Source organism: Phasianus colchicus, chromosome 1, assembly GCF_987193195.1.
Source record: "Phasianus colchicus chromosome 1, bPhaCol1.hap1.1, whole genome shotgun sequence".
In the NCBI taxonomy this organism is placed as follows: domain Eukaryota; kingdom Metazoa; phylum Chordata; class Aves; order Galliformes; family Phasianidae; genus Phasianus; species Phasianus colchicus.
In genome coordinates, this window is record NC_143436.1 from 183,588,501 (window position 1) to 183,605,071 (window position 16,571).

The window sequence follows — 16,571 nt, forward strand, 5'->3', positions numbered from 1 at the left end:
CGCCCCCTCGCGGCGCTGTCACTTCCGTGTCCGCGCCGTCTGCGTCCGGGTCGCCGCCGTTCCCTCCGCAGCCGCTGCCGCCCGGTTCCCCGTTCTCGCCCCGAGTGCGAAGCTCACTGCTCGGACCGGCGCGGCGGCGGCGGCGGCGGCGGGGCCCGGCCAGACCCGACCCGACCCGACCCAGCCGAGCCCAGCGGGGCGGGGACCAGCAGCAGCAGCAACAGCAGGGTGAGACGGGGCCGCTGTCGCCTCCGCTCTCGCCGAACAGCAGCGGCCGGAGCGCTGAGCCCGGGGGGCCCAGGCGGCGAGCCCCGGCAGCGGGGCGGCCCCCGGCCGGAGCAGAACGATGCCGGTGAAGAAGAAGAGAAAATCCTCGGGGCCGGCGGCGGCGGCGGCGGACGAGGCCGGCCTCAAGAAGTGTAAACTCGGCAGGTAGCGTCTGCGGCCGGCGGGCCGGGCCTCCGGCGGCTGTCGCCGGTTGCGGGTCTCGCGCGGGCAGGCGGGCGGGGAGCGGCCTCCCTTTGTGCCCGGATCCCCTTTGTGCCCGGCCCCCCTCTGTGCCCGGCCGCGGCGGTGCTGTGGCGGCGGCCGCTGAGAGCCGCAGGCGGAGCGCTGCGGGGCTGCTCGCGTCCCCTGCGGGCCGTGCGTGCCGCTGTAGCGTGGGGTTCGAGCGCAGCCCCTGTCTTCTGCCTCGCCCTGGGCTCGCACCTCCTCTTTCGTGCCGTTGGCTGTAGTCGGAGGGCCGGCGCTGAAATGGTCAGCGTGCCCCAAAGCAAAATCGGGAACGGTTTCATTAATAAAGGCAGGTAATAAACCTGCTGAAGCGGGTTCCCGCAGCAGGTCGCGCAGGAAAGCACCCGGCTGGAAGGAGACTCCACGGTCTCTCTGGGCAGCCCGTCCCAGTGCTCTGTCACACTGGCGGTAAAGAAGTTCTTCCTCATGTTTGTACCCAACTTCCTGTGTTCCAGGCTTTGCCCGTTGCCCCTAGTTGTGTTGCTGCATGTCCCTGGATAGAGCCTAGCCCTATCAACTTGAGCCCTGTACTCTAGCTATTTATAAATGGTGATTGTACTTTAGATATTTAAGATTCTCGTCAGTTTCCTCCAGGCTCAGCAGCTCCAGGTCTCTCAGCCTTTCCTCATGCTGGAGATGCTCCAGGCCCCTCATCATCTCTGTGGCCTTCCACTGGACTCGCTCGAGAAGTTCCGTGTCTTTCCTGAACTGAGGAGCCCAGAACTGTACAGTATTCCAGATGTGGGCTCACTGTCCGGATCCAAAAGGGTTTTGTTGATTGGCACGCATAAAGAGACCACTTGAGTCATGGTGCCTGAAAATGGCCATTAGAATGCTACAGCATAGCAGCAGGAGCATCCCATGTGGCTTTCTGTAAGAAACCACCGGCCTTGTCTATCTTTGAGAACTTTCCAAGCATAATAGTAACATAGTGGTTACAATAAACATCCTGAAGACATTAGAATACAACAGACTTATGAAATCAGTGCTACGGGAATAGCTGTTGCAAGAAACTGCGGCATAGGCTCTTTCTCTTAGGTTGACCAAACTTGAACTTAGAGCAGAAGCACCTCAACTTCTATTTTGTTACAACTATCCACTGTGGATAACTGCTCCAGAGGCACTTATTGCGGGTGTTGATGATCTTTTATTTTCTGTCTAAATTTACTCAGAGCCACTACTTAATAACTGTTCTGCTAGCACTGTCATGGAATCATAGAACAGCCTGAGTTGGAAGGGATGGTTGAGTCTTGTTTTATGTAGTGCTTTTTTCTCATGGTTCCACCTCCTAGAGCATTCAGAGTGAGCATTTGCCTTTTCTGATGCTTTACTTTGTGAAGCAATCTAAATTTTTCTGGTTTGTATGACAGATTTTCAGTTTCCTTGCCTATCACAGCCATTCTCTGCAGCTGTTCCAGTTTCAGTTCTTGAACACTGATAACCAAAAATGAATGTTTATATTAGCTGGTCACAAAATGGTGAAGATAAGAGCATTTCTAATGGAGTGTTTAAGTGTAGCAGTATATTGTTAATATTATTTAATGAAACATCTAGTTACAAATAGCTATACACTAAGGTGATTGAAACCAACACACAGTAGTATGGCTCTCCTTCTTCCTAGCAACTAGTGTTATTAAGGGCATTAGGGTTTGTGTTGTATACCTTGAACTGTAGTTTTCAGAACATAAGGCTTCATCTTAGCACTGCTTTTTCTCCTAGGGAGGCTTAAAGCAATATGTAGGAGCTGAAATTGTCCAGCACCTTTAGAATTGAACCATTCTTTTCTTGTCTGACATTTTTCTTTTTAAAATGGCAGTCTTGGTAAAAGAGTATTTAAAATTATGCAGCTCCAACTACTTCCACCTAGTTCTTAGAAGTAATCTTAGCACGTTCTAGAAGTACTCTGTGTTTGAGAGGAGAATGCATTGTAAAGGTGCCTTAACTCCTTACTGAATAAAGATGTTTTCATGTAGTCATGTTTTTACTGGAAACAATCAGTTATGTGCGTTCTTTTGAAGAATGCCAAGTTACAAAAATTGGCTTCCTAGCTGAACAGGATATTGTGCCACATAAGGAACGTAATGTAGGGGGTGGAAGCTTGTGCACAGCTGTTTGGGTCTTTCCATAGGCTGTATATTACTATTCTTGTGTGTGCACCAAACAGCTATAGAACTTAGAGATTTAGTTACGTGCTTAATATAAACAAGCTGACCGAGTTTTCTTCCCAAATTTGGGTGCCTAAATATAAATAGCCTGACTTTTAAATATGTCAAACTCTGCAGCTCCTGATGACCTAAATTGGATCTGTGCATATTCAGCACCCTTGATTGAAGATCATACTGTTCATTAAAGATCAGCTTTAAAGTCTTACATATATTTGTGTGTGTGTGTGTATGTAAGTAGATAAGGCATTTGAATTACTGAGAAGTGACGTTTTGAACATCTGCATGTGGATTTTTTGGTTTAATATCTACCAGGTAACAGTATTTCAGCATCTCAGTAAAAGTAGTAGTTGGAATAAATCAGACTAAGGTAAGGTTGTGTTTCGAGGTAATTTCTTGTTCCAGTGAGTGTTGAAATAGGACAGCTGACAACTGCCTCTTAAATTGAGCTTTTTTTTTTTTTTTTTTACGTATATTGACTTCATGAAACAGTTGACTTAATTTGAAGTAAAAGTAAACAGAATGTAACTGGTTTCCCATTTCTCATATTAAAATAACACTTCTTGTCCTTCTGTTTCTATAAGCTATTGCAGGTCACAAGCCTCTGGTAAAGTAATAAGTGGAGAGGAACATTTTTCAAGCAAGAAGTGCCTAGCGTGGTTTCATGAATATGCAGGTAATATGCAGTGTATTCATATTTAAAATCATAGAATCAATGAATAGAATTAAATGGCATGGCTTTGTTTAAAACAAATTAATATGTCAAATATTATTTGCATTTTGCTTTGTATCCTCATGGAGACATAAGTATGTCCATGTACACTTGAATTCATATGGCTTTTACTAATGCATTCTCAGGGTTTATCCTCTTGTTTTTCTCTTCTTCCTCTGTGCTTTATAATTTTACAGGGCATTCTTCAAAATAAAATAACTGATGTTGCATGGTATACAGTATTGAACTGAGGGATTCTACTGCTGATTAGGAAAGAACAATTAGAAGTTGAGACCGTGAGCATTTAGATAGAAATTTATTTCTCCAGTGATCTTGTTTGTAATCAAACTGGAATGATAATGCAATAACAGTTAATGATCTAAGCTCTGTGTTTTCATCTTTTAGAAAAAGGTTGATAGATGCTTATACTGGGAATCTGTCCTAACATGTTTGATGTCATAAATAACCAAGGTCTTGTTCACAAGTGCCCTCTTGTGAATAAATTAACTCACTACCTAAGTCGTAGCTGCCTTGAGTAAATGTCTAATGTATGTTGCAGCACTTACTAAACAATTAGTAGATAAACTGCAATATGATTAGAAATTCTGCATCTGTAAACTGTGATCAGTTTCTCTTCTTATGTAGTCACTAACTAAAGTCCATCTTAGCTAATTGGTGACAAATACTTTATTGGCTCAGTTCTCAATATGACATGAGCTGCTGTTTTATCTTACAGGTATTGGTTTGAGTGTATGATTCAAAACCAGTACCTTACTGACAGTGTTTCCAGAGTAATGAACTACTCTTGATTCTAGTAATCTGAGGTGTACTGTCTTGAAGTCTTTCCTATGGAAAATTTCCTCTCTGTTCTGTTGATTTTCTTCTAACATGCAAATAACTCAAATGCCTTTAATCTTTTAAGGCTTATACATTTTATTGTTGTTGAATCAAGAATTCATCATAGGAAATCATAACTGTTAGTTAACCGGTAATCTAAATATGCCATATCTTGTATCTCTTCATAGTTTAAACAGAGAGACAGAACAGCTCTTTTTTTTTTTTTTAAAGTAGCAACATTTCTCAAACATTCTGTGGTATTTTGTTCTGGTGCACACAGCCTTTGCCTTTTACAATGGGCTTATGTGCCTTAAAACAGTGTTAATACCAAGATACCAAATGTGTACAAAATAGCATGTCAGCAAGCTCCCTGATAATATTGGGTTGCCTGGAAGTTTTTGGAAATTAGCAGAAAATAGCTGAAACCAGAGGGATTCAGGGAAACGATACATTTTGCAGTGTGTCTGTACATGCTCTTTAAATACACTCTATTGCTGCCTTCTTAGGCATTCTTTGTGTTATAAGTGAAAGGTAACAGCATAATATTAACTGTTCTGGTCTCAGTTCTTTACATTGTAGTCAAGGCTTTTATTACTTTTTGCCTAGCATTTTTTTTCAGATTTATTATACTGCTTAGTTCATAAAGGGTTAATATTTATTATAAGAATCGTTATCTGCAATGTTAGTGCAAACCCATAATGCCAACATTGTTGAAGGAGTACTATGTGTAATGGAAAGTCAGGCAGATGTAGGTTTTTTTTGTGCTGGTAAAATAACTATTTGAAGAACATTATTCATAGGGCAGAGATGACACTCGCTGAGTTTAGCTGTGTCTGTGTGAAGCTCAGTGAATGCTTCTGAAAACCCACATAAGTGGAATAAAATAGCTTGTACACTTTTTCTGGGAAGACAGTTCACAGCAATTCTGTATGCTTTTTTCTTTTGGTCCATACAATTATGTCATTGACAAGTATTTCATACCTGTCTGCATGTTGCAGCTGATACAATGGCTGTAATACAAAATCTAATTAATAAAGTTATGCAGTGTTCTTAAAGATAGCTTGTATAAAACATTGTCTAATTCTACCTTGAAATGTGATAATTCATATGTAATTTACATTCGTTAAATATCACTTCTATTTCAATTTGGTTTGTTTTTGGTTCCAAAGGTCCTGACGATGTTGTGGGGCCTGAAGGAATGGAAAAGTTCTGTGAAGACATTGGTGTCGAACCTGAAAATGTAGGTTTCTCTCACAATACTAATCACACTTTACTGGATTAGACTTAGTTCTGTGTACAGCTCTTCGTTTCAGTAAGCAAAGAGTTGCATATCTTGTTTGAATGTTTGGAGTTTTCTTCAAAGAAGTCTAGAAATCCATTTTTTCTTACATACTAACTCCGTTTTTTTTCCCCTTGTTTGTTTCCACCAGATTATTATGTTAGTTTTAGCCTGGAAGCTAGAGGCTGAAAGCATGGGATTTTTTACCAAGGAAGAATGGTTAAAGGGGATGACCTCATTACAGTAAGAGGGTTTTTGTTTGTTTTTTACATATCAAATTTGAACGTTCTATTAAATTTTTATACCTGTAGCTTAATGAATCTTGCCCACTATTTCTTGTATGTTGGCAATAAGAGACAGAAGCTCTTGGTTTTTAGGTCTGGTTTCAGTCACCAGCTGGAAGTGGCTATTGTATTTCATCAGATTGGGAATCTGATGACTTCAATAAAAGTTTTGTCTAATCTTAATCAGGTTCTGATGGCATGTTAAAATATCAGTTATCAGACACATGTTCAGGGACATCTCAGATCTGCTTCTATCTCAGCACCGGTATTCTGAGAAGCTGGTTACTGATATCCAAGCTTTATAGATGAGGATAATTTTTGATAATCTATTGTTTATTGTTACTATCAACTAGATACAGGTCAGAAGCCATTCTTAATTGCTTAAGTTGAATGATGCTTTTTCAGTTTAAAAGTAGATTTCCCAAATCCTCATGTGAGTAGGATTTTTTTGTGAAATGCTGAAGAGATGCTTGTTTGTGTAACTAGTTAGCTTTTGGTAAGGCTTGGCTCAGCTCTTGTTTTGTTATTTATGAATCTTACGATTCATTAATGTTTTCAAGGGTGACTTGTTATGATACCACATTCAATTAAACCGTATCCATTTTTAGATGTACCGTGTAAATGAGTATAAGTCAATTCTATAAAGAACTTAATTTTTATACCAACTAGAAGGCTTCAAAAATCAGCCAGTCTAGCAGAAAGTGTGCACAGACATGCAATGGAGTATGGCAGCTCTTCAGAGCTGATACTGTAGACTTAATTTCTGACTGGAATAATCTTGTGTAGTTAAGAATCAAATCTTCATTTTAAGAATAGAGCTCATCATGATATAGATGTAATGCGTTTAAGACAAAAAATATATATTTTACTTTTGTGCATCTCTACATAAACAGACATAATTGAAGCACCTATCTAAGCCTAAAACAGTTACTCGGGGGAAGCAAAACAGTGCAATCAGTGCACCAGGCTGTAGACTAAGCATCTGGTCAACCTGTGACACTCATATGAAGGAACTGAAGACTTAATGACTTAAAAAACCAGAAATCTGTAGACTTGTGTTCTTTGTGCTTTCTGGGAATGGGAGATCATAATAATGAACTCTAGAGGGGTCAAGGGACTCTAGGTTCTTGTTAAAGGTTTGACAGAAGTTTTGAAAGAGAAGGATTTACGCTATTAGACCAGCAGTATCATTATATTCTTGCACAGCATTACTACAGTTTTGCATGGAGAAATAACATTACAAGTATTAAAAGCCCACGTGTATTCTAAGTCTGAACTATACTACAGAATCTTTATTTCAAAATGCATGGAATACCATGTCACGTAATTACATCGTCAGCACTGGGTGGAATTCAGCTTCAGGTTAAGGCATCTAAATGTTAATGTGCAACAGTTGGATTTTTTAAGCTCTTACTTCAGTTTCTCCAGATCTGGTCAATGCATTGGAACGTGAGATGGCATTCACTGTACACCAAAGCCTGGTGTACTGGTCAGTCTGGTCAACTGAATTACTCTTACGGGTTGGTTGGCTAGAGCTCTATGAATGGCAGCACCTAAAGCTGAAGACATCAAAATCTAAGCTCTTGGCTGCAATTAAATGCCAACATTTGAATGCCTGAATCTTGAAATAGCATTCTTCATTTGCAGGTTTGTTTGTTTTAATCTATGGTTTTGTGATATGCTGATGAAATTTCCTCTTACAGAGAAGAGGAGAAAAATAGCATGTGTTATGGTATTTACTGTCAAAATTAGGGTGGATCATACATTAAATGGAAGTTGATCATACTTAAGTTACAGAAGTGAGGATTCTAGTATGTCGTGTTGGTAGAGTGATCATGACATTTACAAATATATGAAAGCTGGTTCCCTGAATCTAATCTGGATGTCTGAAGCTCTTCTCATTGTCAGCAGAGCACCTCAGCTGCACAGTTTATTTCAGCTCTTTTAGATGCCTCATTAGGATGAAATGAATAGCCCTTAGCAAGTCACTGTTTACTTACATTTTGCTTTCAAGTCTTTGGAGGCTGAATAACTCAAGCATTGAACTCTAGTTATATGACAAATAGTGGAGAAGGAGATTTGTGTATTTGTCAGCTGTGGGCTCCACATACCCACAAAGTAAAACATCTAGTTGCAATATGAAGGCTGTCACTGCAATTGCTGTTAATAAAAGACGGTCTTGGCACTTTTTTCTTTTTTTTTTTATTTTTTTTTAATAAAAACTTGATTCCCATTGATCTCAGTCATCTTGTTCATGGTGCAGACATTGAAACAGCTGTGTTTATAAAAGTGTGGTTTGGAAACTCCTTAGTGCACCAGCGTGAACAGAATCACTGGCTGGGTGTGGAAATGGCTTTAAATGATATGTCCCTGTATCAGACCTCAGAGTAGTGTGTGTCTGAATGTGATTGGTTAAACTGCTTGGTTTTAAATAGGTTGACAGTAGCTCAATGGTCTTGAGATTTAGCGTGCTTTCATCCTAATTTTTTTTTTTAAGGAAATGACTTTTGTGTTACAGTATATATGAGAGAATCATGGAATGGTTTGGATTGGAAGGAACGTTAAAGACCACGTAGTTCCAACTCCTTTGCTGTGGGCAGTTCTGCCACCTGCTAGATCAGGCTGCCCAGGGCCCTGTCCAACCTTTCCTTGAACATCTCCAGGGATGGGGTACCCATAATGTCTCTGGGAATGTTATGCCAGTGCCTCACCACTCTCTGAGTAAAGAATTTCTTCCTAACATCTAACCAAAATCTCCCCTCTTCAGGTTTCAGACTGTTATCCCTATACTCCATGACAAAGAGTTCCTCCCAGTTTTCCCTGCAAGCCACTTTTAGGTACTAGAAGGCCTCTATAATGTATCCTCAGAACTTCTTTAGGCTAAATAACCTCAGTGCCCCAGCTCTCAGCCTGTCTTTTTAGGAGAGGTGCTCCAGCCCTCTAAGCATCCTCGTGGCCTTCCTCTGGACCTCCTCTAACAGGTCTGTGTCCTTGTGCTGGGGGCCCACTTGTGATACTGCAGGTAGGGGCTCACAAGAGCAAAGTGGAGGGGTAGGATCACCTTCCTTGATCTACTGGCTGTGCTTCTTTTGATGAAGCTGTGATATGGTTTTCTGAACTGCATACACACACTGCCAGCTCTTGCTGAGCTTTTCATCAGCCAGCATCCCGAAGCCTTTCTCATCAGCACTGCTCTCAATCTGTTTTCTGCCCAGCCTGAGTTTGTGCTTAGGGACTGCCCCAACCTAGGTGCAAAATCTTGCGTTCAGTAGTGCTGAACTATATGAGGTTCACATGGGCATATCTCTCCAGCCTGTTCAGGTGTCTCTGTATGGTGTCACTTTTCCCCAGAGTGTTGACAGCACCACTCAGCTTTGTGTTGTTGGCTGACTTGCGCCCTCACAGCATTCAAACCCACTCTCCATGTTGCTGACCAAGGTGTCAGTTAGCACTGGTACCAATACTGATTGATATTACCAATTACACAGTAGACAATAATAGCAGTTTAACTTTGTATTTATATTTGAGCAACTTTAACAAAGTGTTTTGTAGGAGGCGTAGGTATGCTGACATTTGTGTGTATTTTACGATAAATAATCTCAGTTGAGTTTTAAGTTGTTTATTTTGTTAGCAATATAAGCATCATAAGTTCTTATAATTTAAATACAGAATGTAATTAGGTATTTAGCACTCACCTTAGCTTGGACTTTGCCCTGCTTTACCTAGATGTTACTAGACACAATAACAAAAGGGTTTCACTGAGCAAAAAAGCTCCACTATCTGGAATCATTACATTTTTCTCATTGCAGCTGTTCTGATAGAGACAGACCTGCATATGTGTGTGCACAGACTAGCAGAACTGAGGAACAGGAATATCAGCTGCAGGGAAAGTACCCCATCAATGTGCAACATCTTAGCAGTGTACTGCAGGACTCCTGAAATGCCCTTTGCTGAGGGCTTCTGGTGCAAGTCCGTAAGGAATCTGTTCTCTGAGAGGCAGGCTGCCAGGAGGCAGACGGGTACACCACAGGAAGTATTTACACATTTGTCTCTGCGTTTCTGAAAGTACTGTTTCTGTGAAACAGTACAGAATAAGGTGAATTTTTTTTTTTAACCTAACACAGTTCTTATTTTTCCCACAGGATTTACATGGGTAAATTAGCTTCACTGGCACTGGAGAATGTAACCAATTTTTTGTTATGAAAGAAGTGATTGCTAGGTAAAGTACAGGAAGACTTTCCTTCCTGGGGTTAGTAATGAAGAGGGTTTTTACCAAAGGGTTTTCGCACCAACTAACAGACTGGTAGATTCTTGCTCAACTTGTGAGTTTTCACTTGAATAGCTACTGACTAGTCCAGTTGATACGAGCTTATCAGAGCTTGTGTTTATCAGTCATAAAACACTCCCAGACCTCAGTAAGTTTTGCTAAGCACCTGCTGAATCCTGCTACTCACACAGGTATGGACTTGGAAGTGTTTTTTATTTTTGGGGTTTGTTTCCCAAAAGAACAGAATCCAGCTGTAAGTAAGGGCTGTATCTCTTTAGTTCATATTGAGTACTACAGACTTTAAGAATGAAAGATAAGGAAATGATGGGTATGGCATGGAAAGACTTTTTTAGAAGTACAGTTGATGGATTTAAAAAAGCTGATATTGCTGATAATTTAAAAAAAAAAAAAATCTTGTTTACAGAACCTCAGCAATCATCACCTGCAAATTTCTGAGCACGTCCAGTGTTCACGTCACCTTCACAGCATTACTAATGTGAATGTGCTGATTGCATTGTAGTGATTTTTATAATTTTTTTTTACACTTCCTGGCATTTTTCATGGTCCAAATGTTTTCTTTTGAACTTCTAACACCATTTGTTCTCCTTTATTTTAAGGTGTGACTGTACAGAAAAATTACAGAGTAAATTTGACTTCTTGCGGTCACAGTTGAATGACATCTCATCCTTTAAGAATATCTACAGATATGCCTTTGATTTTGCAAGGGTAAGTCTACTGGAATCTTAAAGAAGTTATAATTTTAGTTATTCAGTGAGCTTGTGCTTCAGTGTTCTTGTGCTTTCTTTATTTAACTCTAGGATAAAGATCAGCGAAGTCTTGATATTGATACTGCAAAATCCATGTTAGCGCTTCTGCTTGGAAGAACTTGGCCACTGTTTTCAGTATTTTATCAGTACCTGGAGGTAGGTGTTTCCTTGACTTTTAGAATGATAGGATGCTAGTTGAGCTGTTTCCTGAAAAGATTTTGGAATTTGTGTTGTTTGGGTCAAGAATGTATCCAGGTTTCTCCTTTTCCCTTCCTCAGGCTCCTTCAGAAACAGTGATGTTCTTATATACATCACAGATCACTTTTCCTCTCTCCCCTTCTCTAATTAAAGGCAAAATTCCATCTTAATTAGGCAATAAAGGTAAAATTTGTAGAGTCTGTCTCTTCACCTACACATGTGCCAATTTCAAATTTGCTTTGTGGAGATATGATATGTAGGTACTGTGTAGCTCTGACTGCCTCTGGAAGACTCTTCTTAGCCAGAAGCAATTTAGTAGTGTAGATGTGTATACACTGCACGGCATACTAGGCTTGGGACATAAAATCAGTGGTAAGTTGGAGGAAAGTACGTGTCCTTACAGTAATGCTATTGTACATCTTGGAGAAAAAATTCCTGTAGCTGTTCATTCTAGAAATGCACCTGTGCTAAGCATGCCTCACTTGAGGGCAAGATAAAAACAGTTTTTGAGGCTTCAGAGTACAGTGAACTGGTTTCAGTTTTGCTCTGATCTTTCAAGAAACTATTTCCTGTAATTTTAGAGCTATGGAATATGTGCTGCATAGTCTTCTAAAATCTGGAAAACCAAGGGAGAGAGTAGCTGTTGTTGCCCACTGAATTGTTTTTTAGGAACTGAGTAAAGATTACAAATGAGAGAAACTGAAAAGAACATGCAACATTTTAATGTTGGCGTTTTAATTAATAATTAAAATTAAAATTAAATTCTTCTCCTAGCAATCAAAGTATAGAGTCATGAACAAGGACCAGTGGTACAATGTGCTAGAGTTCAGCAGAACTGTCCATGCAGATCTTAGCAACTATGATGAAGATGGTGCATGTAAGTAATCATAACACTTTCTTTATTCAGCTATTATTGTTAGCATTTTTAATTGGCATAAAACATGAGTATAATAAATAGCAGAAGCAATACTTTAAGGGGAAAACTAATCATTTTCCAGAAACACATAGATACACTGTCCTAACAGCCACTCACTTCTAAACTGCAGGTACTAATTTTAGAAGCAAGTCTCTGGCATGACGATGTACCTAAGCCACCTTATATCCACTTAAGGATCTAGTAAAGCTGCTTACTGCAGGAAAACACTATTTGCAAGCTAAACTGTAAACAGCAAACTCTTCTTTTACACTTATACATGATGAATTCCTGTTAAATTATAAAGTACCCTAGCTGCTGGTACTTGAGAAAAGCTTTAGGAGCTTGAAGTCTATGCTTAGCTGATAGTCAGGCTATCTATGGCTGAATTGCAATATGACTGTAGTAGTAGATATTGCAATATCTACTATGATAATATCTACTATGACTATTGAATATCTACTATGACTGAATTGCAATGGTTATCCCATTTTATTCTATGTTTCTGATTGTGTAATTCTGAAAGCTCCAGCAAGAAGGAGTCTCTTGCCCCATTTTAGAATATACTCTTATTCTGATGCTTTCTATTCAGTTCAGCACACCTATTATGTGTGTTAAGAAGACCTTTTTTCATAGTTCAGTGTATAGTGTTATTCATTCCACCCTTAAATTGAAGTGACTGTAGTTACCTTATGTCTTCATAAGTGTTTGGCTGTAAGGGTTAACATGTAAGGGTTGCCTAGGCTCAGTTTTAACCTCCATATGTTAAGAGAAAATGTTTGAAAGACACTGGTAGATACTACTCTGAGTTTCTTCCTTTTGCAGGGCCTGTACTTCTGGATGAATTTGTTGAATGGCAGAAAGTTCGTCAAGCGTCATAGCAAGAATTCAAAAGAAAATGCAAGTTTTTTTGGTGCCCGCCTGTATACAAACTAATGAGAAAAACATCGGATTGCATTTTCATTTTTATGAAAGACTTTACAGTAATTTTTTTCCTTTTTTAAGGAAGTTTTCTTGTTACATGTGATATGGGCATTTGAACCACACCTCTTCTGAGACTGAAAGTTGGAGTTCTTGTTTTGAGTCTTATGTTTATAGCATTTCTTTCAGAACAATAAAGATTCAGATTTGTGACAAAGGCCTAAAAGTGAAGAATGTCCCTTGAATGTGAGTGTGGTGTCTGTTTCTAAAACCAAATCTTTAAAATTATCTTTCTCAGAAGTGCCCTTTGTTATGATTTATTGAGACCTTAAAAATGCTTACCTGGCACTGTTGCTTGCTGGCAGTATGATTGTCTTGTGCAAGAAACGTTAGAAAGAGTGACTAATTATTTGAGCCCTGGGTGGGGGTGTGTTAACTTGTATATTAAGTATTGGTCATGGGTTGTGCCACAGTTTTCAGCTCCTTCTGGAGATAAAGGCCTTAAGCTCTGTTTTGTTCTTTCTGTACTCACCCAGTGGCGTGGCATTTAATGGCAGATGCTTGCTTAAGCAGAAAGGTGTGGAGCACACGTGTGGCTGTGGATGCAGGGTAGCTGAAAACTAGTTGCCTGTACTTCAGATGTCAAACACAGGTACTCTGATACAGTACTGCAGCTTCAAATTTTTATTACAACTTAGACTTTGAGTTGCTTTGAATAAGAAGTGCAATTTATATATTAAAAGGGAAAGCTGGAAAGACTTGCCTTCGAGCTTTGCTTCTTACATGTTTTAGACTGGAAGCATTCACAGCATGACTTTCTTGTACCTCTCTTGAAGTTTTTCTGTGATGTAAGAAAGACTTAAATCATCTGCTTTTGACCCATATGTAACAGGCTATTAATTTTTACCCTGTTATTCATGTGTTGAGAACAATAATTACTGTGATTGCCTGTTTAGGCAGTTTTTGTGACAAACTTCTACTTTATTTGAAGGTTGTCACTCTGCCTATCTGCCCAGGAATCTGAATGCCATCCTTGAGAAGGAACAGGATTTTAATGAGTAAATATAAGAAAACAAAATAGAAGGAGAGAATGAAGCGTTTGTAACTTCTACTTTATTATATAATTATATTATTTAGACTGTGATAATGCCACGAGACTCCAGTCAGTGATCAAGGCCTCATTGTGCCAAATACATCAACAGCTTGAAATGAGAATGGACAATGTAAGCTAGGCATGACTTGAAGATCTTTGCCTCAGGGAAATTACTTCTGTTTTGCACATCCCTTATTCAGACTAACAAGTGTGAGTTTTCCTATCATTAAGGAAAGCTTCATTCCCAAGACTATGGATTTTTTTCTTTTTATTTTATTTTTATTCAGTGGTGGGAGAAGAGTGGGAAGGAAGGGTGAAGAGAGGAAGAAATAGCAGTAGGAAGTGGAACAAAATAGAAGTGTGCCCATGCTCTCGTTCTTTTAAAGGAACACCTTTGCTGCTTGCCACTCTGAAGCTGCTTGCTGTTGGGACTGCAGACAGTATTGTCAGTCAGTGGTGTTTCCTGGGCCTTTCTGCAAGTCACCTGATAGTGCAGCTGAGCCTTAGAAGTATGGTTCTGCCCAAGCCAAAAAATGAATGAAGAAGAAAAAGCTGAGATGCTGGCAGATCACTGTGCTCGTACAGTGGCTAGTGTCTGTGTGCGTGCAGACACATGCACTATAGCTGATCTATTTTTCCACCTTTCTTAAGGAAAGTACTTAATTTCAGACCTTGCAAAGACTTCAGCAGTTCTCTTAAAGAGGTTTCAGGTTGTCTGTTTGCATTGCTGATGATTCTGATTTCTCCCATAACAGAGTGCCTTTTGTTTGGAAATTGCCCTTCCGTACAGAAACTCAGTGCCAGAATGAGAGTAACTTCAAGAGTCCCAAAAGCAGTTGATTGAATTTCTGAGATGCACAGGATAAAGATACACCAATTAGATCTAGAATACAACAATAAATAAAGATACACCAATTAGATCTAGAATATACTGCTGTATATTAAATCTCTGCAAGGGCACTGATTCTGAAATGACTTTGTAAAATTCACTTCAGTGACTCTCCTAGCTTAGTGTATTTAGACCCAGCTATAACTGGAAAATTCTCTTTCCAGGAGTTTTGAAATACAGGTAGAAGTTAAACGTTTTCTAGTGTGGTTGGGGGGAAAAAAAAAAAAAGAAAGAAAAAACCCACACCTTTTTTTAGGTAATTGCAAGCTGTTCTGAATTCAAGTTAAACCAGTTGGTCTTAGAGGCTGGTGTTAGTGTCTAACAGTAGGAGTGATGCATCTACCATCCAAGACAGTCAAGTACTTACAGTTAAGATGTAAGATGCAAGATGCTGTGTGATGTATCATTTGTATCTCTGTTAAGGTTTTATCAGTATTCCTCTAATAAATCCACATTTCAGGGATTTATAACTTGGTTGTGTGTGTGATGGAAAATCATCAGTTACTGTAAAACTTTGACTGGGAATGAATGTATTTAAACGATTTAAAATCAATATAGTTTTTCAAATTTGAATAAAATAGGACTTTAAGTTATGTTTTTGTGCTCTAAACTGCAATCAGATTTATTGTTTAAATGTGAACTAATGGCTTGTACAGTTTCATTGTGAGCTGGTCACTTTTCCTAGCTGTCTTTTTTTTTTAATTAAATCACCTTACATCTTCCTGTGGATAAGTGCCAAAAGTTGTTTATTTATTTTTTTGTTCTATTTTGTGTACATCCACAAGCCAAAACTGAGTTCAGCTGAATGCTTTCATTAGCCTTTACAGTTTAGTTTTGCTTTGCTCAGGTGCAATTTAATCTCTCAAATAAGGAAGTGACACCTTTTTTGCTGTATCTTATGATGAAAGTTCACTAGTGAAATATGCTGCCATAGCTCTGACAAATAATAAAAGCAAAGGTGAAATGTCTTCCAAAACTAAATCACAGTGATGTCTATCTTGGTATTATAAACTTCACTTTAGTCTCATTTTTAATTTCTTTACATTAATTCTCTGTTACACAGCTAATTTTTTCTCAGTTCTTAAACAACAAAGTTTTGGGTTTTTAATCTGAAAACACCCACCTGTTCATGGAAAAAGCCATACTGGTAGATTGGAATGTAATATTTCTTCTATGTAAAAATGTGATTTTGAATTAAACAGTCATGTATGTTTACCTATGTCCTTTAACTGTATCTGTACTTTTGATCACATTTATCTTTACTGTTTAACCATATAATTCTTTACTAATGGCTCTAACTTCACATTTCTATATAGTGGAACTTGAATTTTGCATTTAAATACAAATTTGTACCGATCACAGATTTCCTTGCCCTCCCCTAAAGGAGACACTGTAGTCTATATCTTGGTTGTTGAAGTATTTTTTCCTATCTTTTGACAGCTTTGAGCTGATACATTGATACTGACCACAAAAAAAAAAAAGAAAAGAAAAGAAAAAATCACAAGGGACCATAAGTTTAATGTTTCTGATGTTTTGTTCGTTTTTCTTATAGCTGGTGAACAGTTCTTTCAATGCAATGTGTACAAACTTGTACAGGTTTAGCTTTGTAGAGTATGATGAATAAAAGTGTTATGTAATAGGGCAGAACAAATCTTTGTCATGCTGCCTTTTTTAGGTTTTGGTTTGTTTGTTTTGAGTGTATAACTGTTGTTAATCACTGGAGGACTTACTTCCAG

At 39.1% G+C, this 16,571-nt stretch overlaps 1 protein-coding gene across 1 annotated transcript; it reads left to right on the plus strand.

Annotated features, from left to right (window-relative positions):
• Nucleotides 1-23: 23 nt before the first annotated feature.
• DCUN1D5 (defective in cullin neddylation 1 domain containing 5) lies at nucleotides 24-13,141 on the plus strand. The gene is made up of 8 exons (XM_031595887.2): nucleotides 24-432; nucleotides 3,260-3,351; nucleotides 5,394-5,464; nucleotides 5,655-5,746; nucleotides 10,672-10,780; nucleotides 10,873-10,977; nucleotides 11,794-11,896; nucleotides 12,758-13,141. Exons 1-8 carry the CDS (start codon nucleotides 347-349, stop codon nucleotides 12,811-12,813), a joined length of 714 nt encoding a protein of 237 aa, XP_031451747.1. The 5' UTR covers nucleotides 24-346; the 3' UTR covers nucleotides 12,814-13,141.
• The last annotated feature ends 3,430 nt before the right edge of the window (nucleotides 13,142-16,571 follow it).